Here is a 20,526-nt window from a genome sequence, read left to right on the forward strand (position 1 = left end):
CCCCCCGGCTGCGGCCTCCTCGTTTGCCGGCCTTCCATTTCGCCTTCCCTCCGCTCGATCGTGCGCCTTCCTTTTGCTCTTGCAGCCTCGATGCCGATCCTCGCCGTTTCGTGGACCGTTCGTCCTCGTCTCGTATCCTTCCTTTCGTTCCTTGCATCGTTCCGAGTACATTTCTTTCAAGGTTTCGAAGTTGTTGCGCGCCGATCCGCTAAACCAGCCACTTTGCGAAAGTGTTCGATCAAAAATCAAATGTTTCCAACATCGTTTCCACTTCTTTTATTCAAGCTTTATATACAAGCTTTTATACATATATATATATATTTATGTATATATGTATATATGCCTATACAAAACAAGTAGGCAGTTTTTGTAACGATCTTACAACGCATTGAATCGATTCAAATTATTCCCTATTTCGTGTTATGCGTATCGTCGAATTTGTGCATTTCTCGACGGACAATGCGCCAACAAATAAATACTATTTCGTTTTAATTCTTTTTTTTATCGTTCAATTATTCATTATTTATTATCTTGTTGCTTTCGCTTCGCGCGTTACTTATATTATCCTTTACGAGAATTCGCCTCGCTACACACCTACGTGTACTCGTTTCTTTCACAAATAAGCGATGCATCGTATTTTATATATTACACACGTATATTTGTTTGCAAATGTTGCAATATGCATCGCGTATATACGTAGGTGTACGCGAAAGGAGACAACTTTGGTCGATGCGTCGCATATTTACAACGAAATGCGCGTAAAATTTTCGTAGGACTCGGATATAGGGTGAAAACAAAAGTGTACGAGATGAAAGAGTTAATGATATAGAAAGGTCGAGTATCTTGAGAGATCGATGAACAGTGACAAACATTCGAAGAACGGGCTTCATTTTTTCTCTTATAGAGGGCGACATTGTACGATGGAATTGCAACACTATGTCCGTCGGTATAATCGCTTGCGGTCGATAAAACGGAATTAATCGATAAAATAGCGCTTATCCTGTGCGTTGGAAATCAAATCTAATTGACGTGAATCGCAACCAATTCGATTTCGGTAATTATTTTAAAAATAATACAAATAAATAAAAAGAAATCATGGACAGAGAAAGAGGAAGATAGGAGCAGGAACAGTAACAATAATAGCTAGTTGATACCGTTTCTCGTTTAGATAATTCGAGATTGCCAGAATCACAATTGATTCCCTCTCGATGTGACGAGAAGATATCCGGGCTGAGCGGGTGAATTCGACGTTCGTAATTGGCTAAGAAATTTTTGTCGGTAAAAATGTCAGTCGATTTGCAGAATGTTCTTCAGTTACCATTCGAGCAACAATGGCGCTCGCATTCCATTCGTTGTTGGCGCTAATTTTAACATTGGTAACGCTCGAAAATATTTTTTTTTTACCGCATTTCCTTTCTTTGTCCTCGTTGTTACGTTCTCTCGACATTGATAGCCGTGGTAGTAGTTATAACCGTGAAAATATCGTTATTAGGTTGACTAACGATTGGCTCTAGCGGTGGCACGCTGGAACGAAGATAGAAACGAATTAAACGGTTAGATTGTGAATCTATTACGTCGCGCAATCAAGATGGATCATGGATTAAAATCGAATCGAGCGTAATAACACACTTACATAAGGGTAGTTTGTCGATTGAGCGCGGCGGTAGTGGGTAAAGCGAGAGGCGAGTGCGCATGACCCGATTCTCCCGTACTCGGTGTACCTACGAGTGGACGCTCGTCCGTTCCTTCGTTCCCTCCCAACGCGTTACCGTTTGCGGTCTCATTCTCGCCCCGGTTCCCTGCATTCGTACCTGTACTAGCCGTCTCGCTCTCGGTCTCTTGTCTCATCTCTGCATTGGTCCCTATCCCGCCCCCACTACCACTACCACCACTCCTATACATGTTCAACTGCATCGAGTTCACTGGAACGTTAAGAAGAAAGAAAAAAAAAAAAAAAAAAAAAAACCAACGGTTCGAATCAAACTGATACTCTCACGTTAGCTTCTTTCCGTTACGTTCTTCTCCCTTCTCACCCCCTTCACACACATTTTCTAAATATATTCTCACGAACAAGTAGGCAAACGTTTTATCTCGATTATAGATTATCGACATTTTAACGCACGCGCGCATGCGCACGAATCGTTTATTTGGAAGCAGCGCTCGTTCGACGGACTTTGCTCCCAATTCGGGACTCTAATTACAAATTTTGACTCAAGGTCGTTGATATTCGCGATTCGAATCGTCGATACCATTTTGTGACCCTTAACGCGTTTTGCTTAATTTACGAGAAGAACTCGAAAGAGAAAAATAAACATTTTCGTTTTTCTTAATCGAGGAGAAAAAAAAAATAAGGGACACGAATAAAATATACACTCGAAACTCGAGAAACAATGATACGTTTAACCCGTAGGTACACCTGTGATCGATCGATTAGAAAGAGCAAAACGATTGATACGATATGATATGGGGGGAGGGAAGGGAAGCGAAGGCGAACGAAAAGAAACTAAAATGACAAGTTGCTCACCGAAAACTCACCGAGTAAATCAGACTTAATCTCGGTCTTGTGCATGCCGCTTGGTCCTGCCAAATTTCCACTTATTCCCGAATTATTCTTCGGTTTTCTCTTCCTCGTCTGTATTCCCTCTTTCTTCATGCTGAGCGGCCTGTTCACCTGCATAGAAAAAAAAAAAAAAAAAACAGAAAAAAAAATGAAACAAAAAGTCACTCACGACGAACAATGAGACGATTAATTAATTAAACTCGACGATAAATAAAAAAAGAAAGGACATCAGCCATCAACGTTATACCGTATCAGCAATCATTGTGAAAAAAATCATTGATAATGTCGTTCGAACGATTGGATCGAGGGATCAGCATCAATTAAGGATGCGTCACAACACAATAAACATGATAAGCATCGAATAAAAATTAAAGTTTCGCATGATGTTGTTACCGGACAAATTCTAATAAGAAATACGTTGGTAAACGTCGATAAACAATTACGACACTCGTTCTTTCGATTTCGTAACGCATGCGCATGCTCAACAAGAATCAGTCGATATCTAAGATCGATGCACCGTGTACGATTCTAAATTATGATGTTTCCAAGATGTGTTTGAAACAGAATTATCACAGAAGAGAGCAATCAAGATTACCACGCGAGAAGGAGGATTGCGTAAGGAAGGTAAACGGGATTACAAACAGTGACCGCGTTTCGTTTTCGATTTTCAATCGAGATTCTACGTTCGATGCACATGAATTCTCCGAGATAATCTCTGCTTACTGAACTCGCATTTCCAATCGAAAAAATTTATTCTTTCATTCGCCAATCAAAAGGATTAGCGATCTATTTTTATATCTGTTTTTTGTTGCTTTGAAATTGTAAAGATCACGCATCTGATGGATATCTCGAAGAAAGAACAAAATATGACGAAGAAAAAAACAAAAGGTTAATTCCTGATTATTATATTTATCGTCTTATATTTATTTTTATTCATCTATTTATAAATACGTGAATAGAATCGTAATGATAAAAACACGAATCTTTTTAATCTCTTTTTAGCAAAATTATTTAATAGAGACAATTTTCCGAAATTAATTCATTGTCCACACGCGAATCAATTCCGTCTTCATCTCGATGCTCAAGCAATTTTTAATACAACGATTCATTTTTCCAAATTGATCGATCGCGGCAGTTGTACAAACAGAAAATCACCTCGAGAAAACTCTTAAAAACAATCAATTCGTCGTCTGATGTGAGATTCACTGAAATGGCGTTGCGATCGGAAATATGGCTGACGACGAGACACCGAAACACGCACTCTGTGATCGAATTGCCGAAATTCTTAGTCGTTCTCGTTTCGAATTGTCAAGTAAAGCTTTACATGTGCGAATAAACAAACTTACGTTGTGTAATTTGTAGTAGAGACCGCATGCATTACACACTGGCTCGCCGTTGTTATTTCGTCGCCACAGAGTCGTATTGCTTGTCCTGCAATTCGCGCATTGAACACCGGTTCTTCGAACACCCGCCTGGAAAATGAAAGAGAAATGTGTACATTTCGTGCGTAATATTCTCGATCGTATGCGCATGAGTATTGCGCATTCAACGACGCGAATTCACAAACACGAAAATGGGAGCGTCGAGACGTAGAAACTAGAGTAAACAACAATCGCAGTAAGTCTCGACGCGATTGTTTGCTCGGTAACAGATAACGTTGATTCTTTTTTCTATTTTTTCGTGGACAACGCTTGCCAAGAAATGGGAAGAAGAAAGAGCAGAAGAAAAAATAACGAGAAAAGAGAGGGGAGGGAGAGAAAGAAAGAGACGAAAAGATGGGAGGTTAAAAAAGAAAGGATGAAGAAAGAAAGATGGGAGATTGAACGAAAAATTCAAAAGAAGAAAAAAAAGAATAAGACATGCTAGAGAAAAATATAAAAAATGAAATTTACCGTGGCGACAGCTTGCTTCGGTTTGCCGCATTTAATGGATGATCTATTTATACCGTTTATCTTGTTTGCTGCATAGATACAATTTTGACACACGTAATTCCCAGTTTCGTCCCTCCTTAATACATTAGTTAAAATTGCGCAATTAGGACACTCTTTAGGATCCACAGTCATGATCGAACCCTCGAAATGCTCCTCGGTATTGGATAGTGACAGATTGTTAGACCATGAAGACGTAGTGTTTCCAGTTGAGACACTGTATACACCGCCAGAATAGAGTATGTTACTATCGCCGACGGAAATTGCCGTTTGGTATCCCTGGACGCAATCGAACGTAGGTGGAGATGGAGTTCCTGCGGTCGACCAATAATCGGCTGTAGGAGTCGCTTTGGCATATGGATACGTACTAGTCCCGCTTCCGTACGCCATTTGAGATCCTGGAGATCCTGGTTGTTCGTAATGCAGAGATGCTACTCCACGCGTACTTCCCAACGAAGATGCTAACGTTGGATCACCTTTCATATATGTGCTCCCTGATTCTACCTGTGAACGAAACGCATGCGCTATAACGTAACAATGGCGTACTGTATACAAAGCTGACAAAGAAAAATTATAGTCTATGCATACAAAAAATTTATGAATAAAATATTTGTTTTCTGTTCAATTGAAAAGAAATAACTTATTTTATTTTTTATTTTTCGTTGTTTAAACACTGACTACACGATAAACAACATAGCTACTCACTCCAGGAACGCGCGAAGGCAATTGAACTGGTGACGGATACGTCAGAATCACTTGTTCCCCTGGTTTTGTATACGTATAAGTTGGAGCTTGCTGAAACGTCTCACTACCGGATATATACTGAGGATACTGAACAGCCTGCGTGGGAGGAATCGGTACCGTTTCGAGAGTAGTGTACGTGTTCGATATTTTAATGTTGTCGACTGGAATCGCAGCAGCAGCCGCTGCTACCACTGCGGCGTTTGACGTTTCCGGTGTTTCGTACTTGATATTTACTCCTCCAGCGTTCACGTATCCTGCGACAAGTTGATGATGATGCTGACCAGTTGATTGTTGAAGTCCAGCACTCGCTCGAATACCGATGTCGTTCATTGGCGGAGAATAAGAGGGCGCTGTAGGCGAATCGAGTCGCACGCTAACGGTTGTCCCCGCATGAGAAACTATGGGGGCGCCACCCTCGTACTCCTCGCTAGTTGGAACTAGGACTGGTGAGCCTTGATGATAGGATCTACTGGTTGACCCATTTCCGCCACTGGATTGGTTAGTTTCTCGTGGACTATATCTTTGATGATTGGCTGATTGAACGACTCGCCTTTCCTGCGCTTGAACAGCGATCCCGTGGTTCTCTCTTTGCAATTGTTGTTGGCCATCCGCCGGATAAGCGTATATGCGATCCGCTTCTGTCCCATCGGATTCTGACGTCTCATACCTTTGAGTGTATCATTGTACTTATTGCATTATCGATAAAGATCCAGAAAAAAAAGGAATTAACGTAAGCTGTGTGATGTGAACAATTGTGTATACTCGTATTAAATATATTTTTTGTTTTAAATAATGTCAATTTTTTTTCCTCGTCGCTTAATATTCGGATGATCGATTTTCACTTACCTAACGGTCTCTTTCACCGTCAATGTAGATGGATCTACCGCTTCTGCTACGACTCGCACTTCTTGCCCATTGCTCGTTAAATAAACTATACGTTGCTCTCGAGAACGATCCTGTTGTTGAATTTCCGTTTCGGTGTGAGAAATTTGCACGTAGGTCTGCGAATTTTGTTTACATGCTTGATCTTGCTGTTGCTCTTCTTGAAACGTGCGCGATCGAGTTTGCTGTTCATCCATCGATCGATGATGTTGCTGTTGCCGCTGCGATTGGAGATTATCGGGTGAGTCTGGTTCCGGATCAACCACCATCTCGGTTATATGACCAGCCGTGGTGATGGTGCGCACGTGCCTTCTCGCTGTGATCACCGTCCGGGGACTCTCGACGGATTGTTCATCTGGATTTGTCCCAACCATGGCCATCCTGGGTGAACCTTCGTCCACGCTGTTTTCCTCCCATTCGCGTTTGATCTCTTGCTTCGTCAACGTCTCCTTCATTGCGATCTGTAATACGTAAGCACACGATCTTTCGACAATCGAAAAAAGGATTGCCGTGGATGGAAGAGCAGAGAAGGTGGAGCCTTGTGGCACGCGACTCGATCGCGTTTCGGCCAGATAACTCAAGTTGAAGCGAGTGCGAGTGCAAAGTGACAATTGTTTTCTGTCGGAATCTCGAAAGAACGTCGAAGAAAAGAACGGAAGAGAATGGTTCGACACAGGAAGAAGCGGGGAAGGGAGAGGACGGCGCGCCTCGTCCGTCTCGAGAAAAAACCGGCAAACTCGGTGTTTACCTGTGACTCGCGTCACACTTCCCTTTGACAATGTCAAGTTTCGACTTCCGGACCGAGCACGCGACCACACTCCACTCACTCTTTTCTTTCAAACCGACGGCAAGCAATCTTTTTACTCCTGACAACACTTATCGCGAGTTCAGTTTCTTTCAGATCTTTTTCTACGAACGGGATTTTTTCACGTGGTAAAAATGCGGAGAATTCCAATTTGGACGCCAACAACCTCGTAGGAATTCACTGGTTCGTTCGATCACTAAAGTTAAGATGCACTGATCGCAGTTAATATATTTGAATCGTTTATATCGTTCGTATCTGATCAAATTTTCGATACTGTTTGATTTTAAATTTTGATAATTAAAAATTGTAATTAATCGGAATCCAAATAACAACCAATTGGATTTAAAAATTATAAAAAAAATTGTTTCATCTTAAATAAACCCAGATATTGACATAAACAGTCAGCTGATCAGCAATCACAGTTAATCGCACAACGATCGGAAGAAAAAAACCCCGAAATTCGAAACCGATCTTTTCCTACCTTCGAAGGGTGGCGAGTGAAAAATCCGTTTCGGTCGACGTTCGATCCTGACGCGTTGTCCAGCCCGTGATTATTCGACGCGCACTGCACAATCCCCCTTTATAATCTATAATCCAGAAAAACACCGTGTCCGAAAACTCACTACTGTGCGTCCGCTCGAAACGAATTTCCTGCGCGGAGGCGAATACACGAACGAAGCGGCGCCACCGTGCAGAGCACTAAAAGTTACTACGTTTTTCCCTCTTTTGACGGAAAAACTAAAACGAAAAAGAGAGAGAGAAAGAGAGAAAGAAAGAGAGAGAGAGAGAGAGAGAGGGAGGAGAGGGAAAAGAATCTCTCTCCAGTTATCGAGTGGAAAAGAGGCAAACGGAGGGGTCCGTTTGTTTGTTCGTCGATAACGAGCGGCCGCTTGCTAGCTCACGAGCGAGATAACAAGCTGTCACGGGGGTGGGGGAGGGAGGGGATCGCGAGAGGTGTCCATGCCTCCCCTTTCGCCCCTTCGTCTACGTTCTCGTCGGCCATCTTCGCCATTTTGTTGCCACGGATTCTCCGTGAGTACTTTACGCTCCGCACGGCTCGGTGTGTATATTCGGTGCTGGTAGGGTAGCAACGGTGTGAATCATTCGCACCCGCTTTTTATCTTCGCTTCTTTCTCTCTCTCTCTTTTTTCTCCCTTCTCCTTATTCGTTCTTCGTCGAGGATGAAACGGATCGTATTGCGATATAGGCTGTTTTTCCTGCCTGGCAATCCTTCGAACCGAATCTTCGTACTTTTTGGCGAGACGTTTTCGTTCGCGAAAATCACACCCACTTTTTATCTTTCTCCCTCTTTCTCCTCTCTTCGAAGAATATTATCTGCGCGTGAAATCTACATTTTTTTTAACGTATAGGCGGCAATTATCGGCCGACTTTCTACATTATGTCTGCATTAACGGATCGTTACTTTCCGACTAATCCGATTCATTACAGTTCTCGCTTATAGTTTAAGAAAATATATTTCGAGCGAAAGAATAAAGAGGGGGGGGTTGAGAAACGATCGATAAACAAGCTGAGCCAGTTCGAAGCTAATTTTCGTCAAGAAAGTTTTTCGATCGTCGTAGATAATGAACGAGGCCGTTATTACGTCACCGATCCTCGCTCTGATTCATCTTCGCAAACGAAGCCAAGTCATCGTGAAGGTAACCCAACCGAGGGTTACTCCGATATATCGCGTAAGAAATCGGAAGGAATCTTTGCAAAACCTTTGATCTCTTCGTGCTACGTGACTCGTCTTCGATACGGATTAACCGCGATAAAAATCGAAAATGTGACCGATGCTCGTCCCATATGCTCCTCGTTCACCAATCTCGATCGATAAGACATTTGAAAAACAATTTTTTTTTTTTTCCCTCTCGAAAAACACGATCTCTCTTCGATCGTTAAAAAACGAACAATTTTTCAATTTTTCTTACTTCTTCCCCTCGAAAGCGAGATTCTACCCGATCTCTCGATTCACTTCGATGCAGCGAAATTTTCCGCGGAACCATCGATTCATCGATCTTCTTCGTATCGAAAGGGGAAAAAAAAACCGTATTGTTTATCAAGAGAACGAAGGAAATATAGATTGCTTCGCGGTTATATCGTTGATAACGAACGATAAGAAATCGACCGAGTCACGTCCACTGCTCTCTCGAAAACCGATCGATCATCCATCCACGTCCGTGCATTCCGATCGAGTACGAAAACGAGAGGAGTCCGAGGAGGACTCTCTTCTCTCTTCCTCTGAGAGGAGAGGATGTTCGAGGAAGAAAATTGCGCGGAGTAGGAGAGTAGGAAAGGGATCGAAAGGAAAGGGGCGGCGGTGACGATCGGCTCGCGTGGCCACCGATGGGGGATGCCTCTCGCCGAGCCGTCGGCGAGAGGTACGCCGTTGTCAAAATAAACGGCACTATCGCGATTTATCTCGTTTCCCATGATAATAAGAGATAAAACTGCATCCTTACATTAGCTAGTATATCAGCTAAAATGATAATTTCAGTCGTCGGGTTCGCCAGGAACGCGTAGGGCCGTTTCTCTAGTTGCGCGGGGACGCGCCGTAGAGGCCGCGCGACCGCCCCGTCCATCCCTCCGGCGAAAATGATTGCCGAGTCGATCGATCGATCCCGGCCGCGGTGGAGAATCACGCGCGGAATCACGATTACGTGTACTGCCCGTAAGCTCTCTCTCTCTCTCTCTCGAGTCGAGAATCGAGAAGTGAAACCAAGTGTCGGAGAAGCGAGGGAGATTAAGGTGAAACGGAAAAAAAAAAATGGTTGGAGTGGAGTCGAATCGGATCGGGGGAAAGAGGTGTCTCTCGATTGCTTCTCGATTTTTTCTCTTCTTTTCTTTTTTTTTTGTGGAACGACCGAAAGGGTTGCGTCAGAATCGCGAACAGCAACGGCGAGGCCATTTTCTTTATCAGTTAGGAAATTCTTATCGGCGATGAAATGAAAATCCCGGATGAGCTGGTATGGGTGCGTACGTGAACACGATATCGAAAAAAGGCAGACGGCGATCATCATGTAAGAAATGGCATTTTTTTTTTTTTTCTTTTTTTTTTTCTTCGTCGAAGGCGAAGCGCATGCGTCAAGGGATGACGCGTATCCATCGTTACGCAACTTCGGTTCTTCCCCGAATCCGGTAATTTTCCATGATAATAAGAGACATAGCCGATTCGCGCTAGAAACGTTATTTCGAGGCTTGATTAAGATTCTACCTGTCTACGAGAAGAGAATGAGTTTGACTATGGATTTAAACGTCGCGCTCTCCTCTCGAATCGCGAGCACCGCCTCAAAGCTCTTTACGATACGATAACGCGATCCATCGGCCCGATCCCCGTTGCGCGCGATCGCGCCTCTTTACAACGCAATTATCGTAATAATTTACAACGCGCGAACGTTCCGTGCCTTTCCACGAATAAACAAAATCCGCCTGCTTTACGTACCATCGTAGGAAACGAAACAAGTCTTCCCGCGAAACGAAGCTAAGATTTCTAAGGCAAGAATTAGGGGCACGCGGTTGAACGGTAATTTCTCGTGTCGTTTCGGCCTACATGCTTCGTACCGGGCGGTTAAAATACTCGTATTTACGATATTTCGAGCGAAATTTAATTTAACGCGCGAGTCGCCGAGAGTCTCGGGAAAGGGTTGCACGTTTCGAGGGAAAAGGATGAAACGCGATCCGATGCTCGGCCGATTACGCGACTCTCGAGTCCAATAATTAACGCCACGCACGACAAACAGCATTATCGTCATTGCCCGATATTATTCCATTATCTTACCACAGCTATGTGCTTAACGATTAATAAAATATCTGTGCACAGGGGTATCTCTCGTCTGGATATCGTATAGTTTCGCGGTAGACTTCGTCGAGATGGTTGTGGCACGCGACATTTATATATATATACGTATATATATATACGTATGCATGTACGTATGTTGGACGAAACGAAAAGAGTGAACCGGAAAATAATTTGAATTCGTTGAAACGATCTCGAATCTCGGGGAAAAAATAGTCGTCGAGCTTTGCACGGGACGAAAAAAACTGATCGAGCCACGAAAAGAGAAGATCGTGGCTCATGGTCCATCCACAAGTGTTGCCGAACGTAAAACACAAGTGTTTCTGTTTCGTTTGTTCGTTCGTTCGTCCGTGCACGCGCTACCGAACAACCGAGCTACCATACGTCTTTCCAAATATCGGCTTGCCTTGACTCAACGCGTCGCGCCCTACCTCGTCTTGCCACGACTCGTTTCGTCTCGATACCTCCGTGTCGCGATACATACAACGCCCCATGCATCGTACCACACCGTCCTTCGTTTCCAATTCTTCCGCTCTTCGCACGCTCCCTTCGTCTCTTTTTTTCCCCCCCAAAATTTCTCACCATCTTATGGATGAAATAAATCGGTCCCGTTATTTATACTCTTTTCTTCATCTCGATATCTTACTTTTCATATTCCACGCCGTGTATCGTAAACGAGAATATTTTGCGATATTAAAGAATAAACTCTCTCCGAGAGACGACAAAATAGATTGATTAAAAAAAAGAAAAGAGAGAGAGAGAGAGAAGGAGAAAGAATTCCAACGAGAGGTAAAGAAGAGCGTGAAGAAAGAGCGAGAAAAATAGTGAACGAATCCGAAGCGGGAAAATTGAAAGATCGAGAAATACTTACCGTGGCAGGAGGACGAGGTGAATCGTTTCGCATGGAACGTGATGATTTCCGTAGGATTCAGGTTTTTTTGGCCGCGATATCGAGGAACGTGAATGCGATTTGTGTCGCGTCGACGGTCGACAATCGACTCGCAGACGCGGTTACGATTCGAGAGCGAAGGTGGCGAGAGAGCGCGGCGCGCGGCTTGACACAGGTGCGCTGCCAAGGTGTGTCGACGGGATTCGGGCCGGCTGCCGCCTGGTAGCGTCGTACCGAAGCTTTTCGATTCGAGTTTAAGGGAGAGAGGGAAAGCACGCGCGACGCGAACGCGAACGCGTTAAATATTGACCGAATACGCGATTAGACGAACGCCAGGCAAACCTGATCGCCTCTTCATCCTCCTGTCAACTTATCGATCGTTTTCGCCTCCCTTTCGCTGCCATCTTGGTCTCGCACGATCCCCCATTTTACACACCTTCGTTGGAAAACCTACATTTTAGAGAGTCGCTCTTTTTTCTTTTTCTCTTCTCTTCTCTTTTTAAAATGGTCTCTCACGATGAGAAGAAAAATAAACGGGAAAAGGAGAGGAAACAAGTTGGGAATTTATTACTCTTTATCCCCCTTTTTTCTTGCTCGACGAAAGGTATCGGTTTACATCTAAAATACGGTGAACAAGTATATACATACGTACATATAGTACGTGCATAGGAAAGAGAAAGAAAGAGGGATTGAGCATGCGCCGTGTTATCGTTGAAAACAGCGGGAGAAGAGGGAAGCTCGAGTCAAGAGAAGAGGGTGTCGTCATTGCAGAGCACACACGCGGGATTCCTTCGATAAGACTTGGGACACTCAGGTGAGGAGACACGGTCGTAAGAGCAAAGCTTACCGAGGATTCGAAATTCGAACAAAATTACGGTTTGCGCATAATGCCACTCTTTCGCAAATGCAGAAATATCACTCGTGTCCAAGTATCTCCATATCTCGATGCTTCAAAGGATTCGCGTCAATTCGAAATGCGCGCGAAATGCAATGGCTTCCTCGCTTCGTTCCCCCCCTCGATTACGCCAATGAGGGGACGCGTTCTGTCGTCCCAACCTTTAACCGAGATTAGTCGAGATATCGCGGCCGTTATCGCCGAAAATACACAAGGATGAAGTTTTCCTGCACGTTCACCGACTTCTCTCTGCCAGCTGGTCCCCGAGCGTCGGTTGCGTTCTCGTGGCCGTGCCAGCGCTTACTTCCTTCCTTTTCCTCGCGCTCACGATATTTATTTTCGTTATACGCTCGACACTTCTCCAGGAACAATCCCTCCTCCCTTCGAATTAGTGAGACGAGTATTTTGACACCAAAAAAAAAAAATATCGTAAATTTCTTTGTAAACGTTTGAAAAAAATTCCTCTTCGTATTTTATTCGTCGTTCTCCTCGATGACAGTCGTGTAGTAGTTGTTGGCAAAGATGAAACGAGGTTATAATTTCATATTCCTAGAATAAATAATACGTGTTTAAGTACGCAAATTAAGTATTCTCATTTTCATTTTATCGCGGCTGGTTCCATTATAAATCTTCTTCGATATTTCCGATTTAAATATCCCTTTTTATTTAAAAATTACCGATTCGATACAACACACTTTAGAAGATAGAATAAGAACATCGTGTTTGCCCTTAATGCGTAAAATCCTCGACTCGCTGGACTCTCGTGCTCTCTCTCTCTCTCTCTCTCTCTCTCGTCCGCGCAAACGTTTATTGCTTGACCACGATCACAATTTTTGTTATCGAAAAAGCGCTTTCGTTCGCCGCCGCCGTCGTCCTCGTCATTGTCATCGTCTTTGTCATAGTCATCGTCACCACGTTCTTATCGGTAAACGCTATAAAATTATAATGTTATGCATCGTATCGTTTATATAGATCGTAGCATTCGCAATGTGTGGAACGACACTGAACAGCGTAGGTCGTTGTAACGCTACAATTAGACCGAAAAAGATAACGATTATTACTAGTATTTTCAAGTATTTTCGACTCCGAAACCGCGCGCAACCACAAGTTTCGAATCGAAACTTATCGTTTTTTTTTTTTTTTTTTTTCCTTTTTCCTTTTCTTCTTTTTTTTTTTTTCTTTTAATAATTAACATTACACTGTCTATTTACAAGCAACGGAAGAATAATAAGCGGCCGGAATATCGAATATCGTTTGGACAATTTCATTCATCGAACGCCGCTCTAATTGAAAACGTGCGCGTAAAAATAAACAACCGAATCTTTCTTAAAAACAAGGTTCGTACCCCACGTACGTCGTATTTTGCTCACGCTGCATGCACACTTTTTTTCAAAACTATTTACAACGAGTTTCTTTTTTTTTTTTCTTTTCCTTCCTTTTTTTTTTTTCGCAAAATCATGAATATAATCGATACTTAAAAAAAAAAAAAAAAAACCTCTGGTATTATCCTCCCCTTTATCAGTCCCGTTCGTCGAACGTACAGGAGGGTCCAGTCTTTTCATTTCGTTTCTTAGCAAGGTTCATCCTCGCTACTTTATCCTTATATATATACATATATATTATACATTATATATTATATATATATATATATTCACCATTTACATCATTATTTATACCTTTTCTGCTTGTCCCCTTGTTCTTCGAGGGACAAACGCGCGCGAGAAGAATGACGCAAAGAGAAGAAAGAATAAAAAGAAGAAAAAGATCATCATACATACATAGAGTTGATAAATTGAATTGAATCGTCGCTTAATTTTAAGAATGAAAGAGAAAAAAAAAATTTCTTCTCCTTTTTTCATTCCTCGTACTTCTCTCTCTCTCTCTCTCTCCCTCAATAATTCGACGACGCTTTGAAAAAAGAAAAACGCAAAAGAAACAAAACATACATTCTTCCTCCTCTTTCAAAGCGTCGAATCGAAAAATCGTTGAAAGAACGAAGAGAGAAGTAACGCGTTTCTTTTTTTTTTCTTTTTTCTTTTTTGTACTTATTTGTATTCACTCGTTAACAACGAATTTTCCCGTCGACGGACGACTTCAATTTTGTCGTCGACAGGAGTCGGTCTCGCGATACGACGGACGGTCTGTCGAGGTGGCCGTTGTCGAGAATGATTTTCGTGGCGGCCGTGCTCGGCGACGAGTTTCCAAGCGTGACGATGTGCGGTGACGGGAGTTGATGATGATCGGGCGAATGGCTCGCCGATATCATGACGGGTGATCGATTCGCGCACGGCGGTGACGGGCACTCGACCTTGGGCGAGTGGGTCTCGAGGAGTTGCGGGTGTTGATGGTGCGGGTGTTGTTGCTGTTGCTGTTGTTGTTGCTGTTGTTGCTGTTGCTGTTGCTGTTGAGACACGATCATATCGTAGTACATTCCAGAGGGCGCCGACTGATAGGAGACGATCTGGGTCGCCGATTGTGGGCTTCCGTAAAGGCTGCTTCCGTAGCTCACTTGAGGCATCCCTGCGTGGCTCATCCTTAACTCGCCGTACGTGTCTGTCGAAACGTTGAAAATTGAGAAAAAAATCGAGGCTTGTGGATCGAGTTATTGTTACGCAGGATAAGATAAAATAAAATGAAAAAAGATCGTGTGGAGACCAGCGGTTCTCAATCCGAGCGAAGAGTCGTTTTCGATTAACGAGTTTTCTTTCGAAACGATTGCATTCCTCATAAAAAACTTTATATGCGAACGATTGAATTTGTTCGAGAACGAACAAGTTGAGAACGCGACTCGAAAAGGTTGAGAAACACTGGCCTGTAAAATAATAGAGACATACCGATCCCGTTCGAATTCGTACCAGGTTCTAATTTTAAGCTATTGTTGTTGTTGTTATTGTTATTGTTGTTGTTGTTGTTGTTGTTGTTGTTGTTGTTGTTGGCCGCCGTGATGGTCGTGCTGTTATTGCTCACTCCGGCCACGTTGCCGGCGATCGGCGTGTCGCTAGACTTCATCCCACCCTTCGGTTTCCTCTTCCGCGTCTGAATGCTGTCCTTCTTCATGGTGTGAGGCCTGTTCACTCCGTGCAACTTGAAATAAAGGCCGCACGCGTTGCAAACAGGCTCGCCCAACGTGTTTCGACGCCATAACGACGTCATCGTCGTTTGACAATTACTGCAAGAAGTGCCTACTCGTCTTGAAGCCGACTGCGGACACATGAAATCTCGTTAAAAATCTCGTTTCGTGTTTACGATTCTGTTCGTACTACGGGCGACGTTTGGACAAAAAATTTGAACAAACTAGGAGGAGAAGGGGAAGGAGGAGAAGTGGAAGGGGAAGGAGAAGGAGGAGGAGGAGGAGAGGGGAGAGCAACAGACGAAGGTAAAAAGGACGAGTGGGAAACGAGCCAATTTTTTTTAATAGAAAAAACGACTCTTTTCCGACAGAGATATGATAGAATGGGATGAAAGAAGGGCGGATTTCAATGAAAATAAGCATAATAAACAGGAGGATAGGAATAGAGACGGATGAAACAGAGGAAGAAAAAGTCTTACGTCTACCGTAACTTATGATCGAATTAAGCTCAAACGTTGACTCGTGCGCAGCGACCGCGACGCCGTTCGCCAACGATGTCGCGCTCGCGCGCGCGAGACACAACGTGATTGGCTAAAACTCCCCGCGCGAAATCACGCGAGCCTGTCACTAAACTTGACGAATAAAAAGTCGCCGAGTATATAGTATCGAGACGAGAAGAAATTGTTTGATTTTTCTCCCGTTTTTTTTTCTCTCTCTTTCTTTCTTTTTTTCTTTCTTTTTTTTTTTTTCTTTTTTTAATCTATACCAGGCTACGCAAGATTTCGAAACGGAGCACGATTGTACCATGGGCATAGTGGCACCTCGAAGCTATAATTAATTTTCAACCGGTAATCGTTTTCTACTACTGCGAGCTACGATGGAAAATAGACGTCGTTTTTCTCTATTTGAATCGTCGAGAAAAATGCATCGAATTCAAGCGGACGATGGAAAAAAGAATAAGCGTACGATGAGAAGTGATCGAAAATAGATCGATGAGACATGAGTAAAATTGTGGTCGGAATAAGAGAAATAAAATAGGAGGAGAGGAAATATTTCAATCTGCGAATAGCGAATATCGACAGGAGCTAATAGTGATATAAAGAAGAGAGAGAGAGAGAGAGAGAGAGAGAGAGAGAGAGAGAGAGAGAGAGAGAGAGAGAGAGAGGAAAGATATGCATGAGTGAGCGATTGAGTGAGTGAGTAAATGAGTGAATGTGTTGGGGGATGACACCTACCAAACGCCGGCTCGATTTCTCCTCGAAGGCGCGACGGGTGCCACTATACACACAGAAGCCTTTGTAGAAATCGCCCTGGTCCGCCACTGAAACAGAGACAGGATGCCAAACGTTAAGGGTGCTTCTACTCGTGTCGCGTGCGCGCGCCTAAAATTCGCGCATCGAGTCCTTTTCCACTTTTTTTAAACATCGACACAAATCCGCTGGCATACGATTTCCGGTAATCTGCAATACCATCGTCTGTAAATTGCGAAAACGTTGCGCAAACGAGTGCGGAACGAAAAACGCGAAAATCGCGCGACAACTATCGATCTGTGCTAAGTCCCAATGTGTGCTAAGTCACGAATGTGGCATGGATTCACACGCCACCAATTTGGACACGGGCGAATTTCCACATAGGCTCCTGTTGTTCTATATACACGACGCGCATATCTCTGCGCACGCGCATCTACACTCTTCTCTTCAGACCGATCTCCTTTCCCTTTTTTCTTCATCTTTCTCTCTTTCTTCGTCTCCTTATTGCTTGTTGCAACGGACAAGGAGAGAAAATCGTTCCGAGAGAGAGAGAGAGAGAGAGAAACAGATAGACAAAGAAAAAGAAAGCGGAAAACGGCTTTAACACCAAGCGTATGTCCGCGCTTTCAATGAAAATTCGCCGATCATACACGATTGCTTAGTTGTTCCGTTCCTTCCCTCCTTCTTTCCTTATTTTCTTTCTTCCTTCCTTCCTTACCAATCGCCGTGGCTGCTTCACCAAAGGTCGGTTCATTCCATTCATCTTGTGGTAAAGACCGCACGCGTTGCACAGGTAGTGGCCCGTACCGTCTCGTCGCCATAACGGAGTGGAAATTGCGCCGCAATTTACACACTCGCGGCCCTCCGTAAAGTATTCCGCCTCGATGTTGTGCACTGCGCGATTTGTATATTTTCAAAATGGAATCCACATACGTGTGAAAGCGCAAACGATTTTCCCTTTCAAAAAGTAAATCATTGGGAAATATTTCGAAACAGTAGGGGGATTTCACCACGTGCAAACGTGAAAGCGAAACGAAGAAACGGGGTGACGGGAGAAGGAAAGAGAGACTATACGGAAGGAAACGAAAGGGGGGGGATAGGATGCAAAAATATACGTGCACGCGTGCTTCGTTTTGTTATTTTCGACTCGCGACATTCGAATGCCTGTCGGAAAATGGCCATCCAGTGAAAGTGAAAAATGCCTCGAGCAAATCATGCATCATTTCGAAACTATTTTACGTGACAGCGCATCGATATGTCACGAACGAACGAATTACCGTCTAATTAGTAATTTTGTATCTTTCCAATGCCTCAAGACGATTCTTTACCAATGGGACAAATAAAATACGCGAACAAATGAAAATTTTGCGAAAAAAAAAAAACTTTCGTGCAATAACATTTAACCGAACAATTTATAATTTTATCAATTTTATAATTTATCATTTTCTTTCGATTTCACTTTTGAAACATACCTGATTCATCGTCGATTCATTCGTCGATCAAATGGAAGGCACATGGTACAAAAATAGAAAATCTAACGCAAATTGTGTTCGTACGAAAGAAAGGATACAGGAAACGAAATAATGCACAAAAAAGGATGTAAAGGGATATGGCGTTATCAGAATTTCCGGTGTTTCTCGATAATAATAACTAGCAGTTGTTGCTAGTACGCATGTCAAGTGCCACGCGTATACCATGGTATATTCGTTTCACGATCATTTTTTTTAAAAATACGAATATGCGAATCACGTTCGCGATCAACTTTAACGAAACAAGTATGTTAGTTGTACATTATCTCCGACGCGCCTTCATCTCGTGTTACTTCACAAGAGAGCAATATCGAAACAGAGAGAGGACGAAAAGGTCGGCGTACCGTAGTCGCACATCCGGCAGAAACGAGACTGGGAAGCAATCGGATATCGTATATTAGTAAGCAAAGAGTAGCTGACGTCGGCGTCCATCTTACGATCTCTAACCGTTCAACGATACGACACCATCGTGAAACCGACGAAGACAGGCAGACAGCGTAGAGCGAGAAGAACCGTGAACACGAACAGTATGGAAAGAAGAGAAAAGCGGCGCGAAAACCGTTTGATAAACAGACACGAAACAGTAGCTCGTTGCTACGCGCGTTTCTTTATCATGGTATTCTTCTATTTTTCTTCCATTCCATGAAAAAGGAAAAGCAAAAATACGAAGCGATTGATCGTGTTCAATCTGCTGGACCGTTTTCAAAGATGGCGAAAGGAAGGAATTGAGGAACGCATCCTGATCAATGACCACACACAAAAATTCTAGATATATTCTTCGTAACCGAATATTCAACGGTGACCAAGACGCCACATAGAAGATGACGAAGCGACGGGGAATGAGAATGGTCGAGTCGAATTACTTGACGAAGCAGAGCCGTAAGGGGCAGAATGTTGTAACCGACCGTCGCGCCACGCCGGGATAGAGACAACTGTGAGTCCTCCCCTGCCATCGACAGGGGGAGGGGCAGAGGAGTAAAGGTGCGCAAACGAAGAACGCAAGAACAAAATATATATATATATATATACGATATAACGAGACACAGCAAAGACGGAATGATCGAGTAACCAAACAAAAGGATCGAATCAAGAGATACAATTTTAAATAACAATCCAAATTCGTGTAAAGGGAATCCCGTATATTACAGAATCGGATATTAAACAGAGAGAAGGCCACGTGTAAATAAGTTGGTCTGGAACGAGCAAAGAGAGACGGAATAGGACATCGTTCGCCGAACGAATTCGACGTTTCGTTAGGGTAGGATGCAAGAGGGTTCTGGCAAGCGAGCAAAGTCAAAGTTAAACCGAGACCAGGCGCGTGCTGGCAAAAGGAATATATATATATATATATGTATAGCGGTCGATCATAGATTTGGCCGTCGCTGTGGTGCGTAGTCAGTTCTTCCTCGTGTGAAGGAAGAACATCGGGCCGCATCGGTCCCAGACGCACGTTCAAAAACCACTCGAGATCGCGGTATGTTAAAAGCCGTATTCCTCGTTCCCCTTGACTTTCGGACTAAAGTAGTGATCTACGTTGAAACCGCAGACGCACCCGGGTCGCTTTCCAAAAGACCACGCGCCACTTAAAAAGCTTTCGACTCGACTTTCTTCTCCGTATACCCCTCCCCCCCTCCCTACCTCTCCCCTCTCTCTCCGGGCTGTCCCTACTCCCCCCTGCATCCCTCTATTCCGAGTTTATCCGTCGCTACACAAGCGGACGGACGAACGATCGAACGAATCTAGTCGCGGAAAGATTGGGAACCGACGGGAAGCGAACAGAGGCGAAAATGATTGCGTTGCGGCGATGAAAGGCGCGCGGCGCGCGCGCACACACACATACACACGCGTAACGAGAAAGACTGTTCCGTCTTTTTCATCTTCGTTCATCATTCGAACATAGAGGGATCTACGACGTTATACTCGCAATAAAAAAAAAAACAATCCGACTTGACCTTTTGAACTGGTCGAGTCCTTCGACGAGATTGTGGCGTGTGATGCACTCGACGCGACCGTTATCGCGGCAACCGTCGTTATTACAATAACGCGGCGTAAAAATAACGATCCTCGGCAATTACACCGATCGCGAATCGCAAGTGGCCAGACTTTTTTATCGCATTAACGAATAAAACGAAACAAAACGACCAAACAACAATTTTCCATTCGGTGGCCGTTCCCGCG

At 43.6% G+C, this 20,526-nt stretch overlaps 2 protein-coding genes across 10 annotated transcripts in view; both read right to left on the minus strand.

Moving 5' to 3' along the window:
- Positions 1 to 658: 658 nt before the first annotated feature.
- Positions 659 to 11,772, minus strand: LOC725389 (box A-binding factor). 4 transcript variants are annotated; one of them, XM_006566114.3, is made up of 9 exons: positions 11,587 to 11,754; positions 7,401 to 7,506; positions 6,079 to 6,575; positions 5,194 to 5,899; positions 4,453 to 4,992; positions 3,907 to 4,032; positions 2,536 to 2,671; positions 1,634 to 1,922; positions 659 to 1,524 (listed from the first exon to the last, which is right to left on the minus strand). In XM_006566114.3, exons 3-9 carry the CDS (start codon positions 6,567 to 6,569, stop codon positions 1,431 to 1,433), a joined length of 2,382 nt encoding a protein of 793 aa, XP_006566177.2. In that variant the 5' UTR covers positions 6,570 to 6,575; positions 7,401 to 7,506; positions 11,587 to 11,754; the 3' UTR covers positions 659 to 1,430. The 4 variants fall into 4 exon arrangements, with proteins under 4 accessions (XP_006566177.2, XP_001121244.3, XP_006566178.2 ...); XM_001121244.5 differs by lacking the exon at positions 7,401 to 7,506 and having other exon boundaries at positions 11,587 to 11,772; XM_006566115.3 differs by lacking the exons at positions 1,634 to 1,922; positions 7,401 to 7,506 and having other exon boundaries at positions 11,587 to 11,772.
- Positions 11,773 to 13,627: 1,855 nt separating this feature from the next.
- Positions 13,628 to 20,526, minus strand: part of LOC725422 (box A-binding factor) — a 30,805-nt gene continuing 23,906 nt past the window's right edge. For 3 of the 6 annotated variants that reach the window (XM_016914394.2, XM_016914391.2, XM_016914393.2), the window contains exons 6-8: positions 17,538 to 17,713; positions 15,334 to 15,700; positions 13,628 to 15,052 (exon numbers count right to left, since the gene is read on the minus strand). In XM_016914394.2, the coding sequence (XP_016769883.2) occupies positions 14,562 to 15,052; positions 15,334 to 15,700; positions 17,538 to 17,713 (1,034 nt within the window). In that variant the 3' untranslated portion in view covers positions 13,628 to 14,561. Of the gene's footprint in view, positions 15,053 to 15,333; positions 15,701 to 16,804; positions 16,891 to 17,537; positions 17,714 to 20,526 lie in introns of all 6 variants that reach the window. The other 3 variants (XM_016914392.2, XM_006566111.3, XM_006566110.3) reach the window with 3 other exon arrangements.

This window comes from Apis mellifera, linkage group LG10 (assembly GCF_003254395.2).
Source record: "Apis mellifera strain DH4 linkage group LG10, Amel_HAv3.1, whole genome shotgun sequence".
Classification (NCBI taxonomy): domain Eukaryota; kingdom Metazoa; phylum Arthropoda; class Insecta; order Hymenoptera; family Apidae; genus Apis; species Apis mellifera.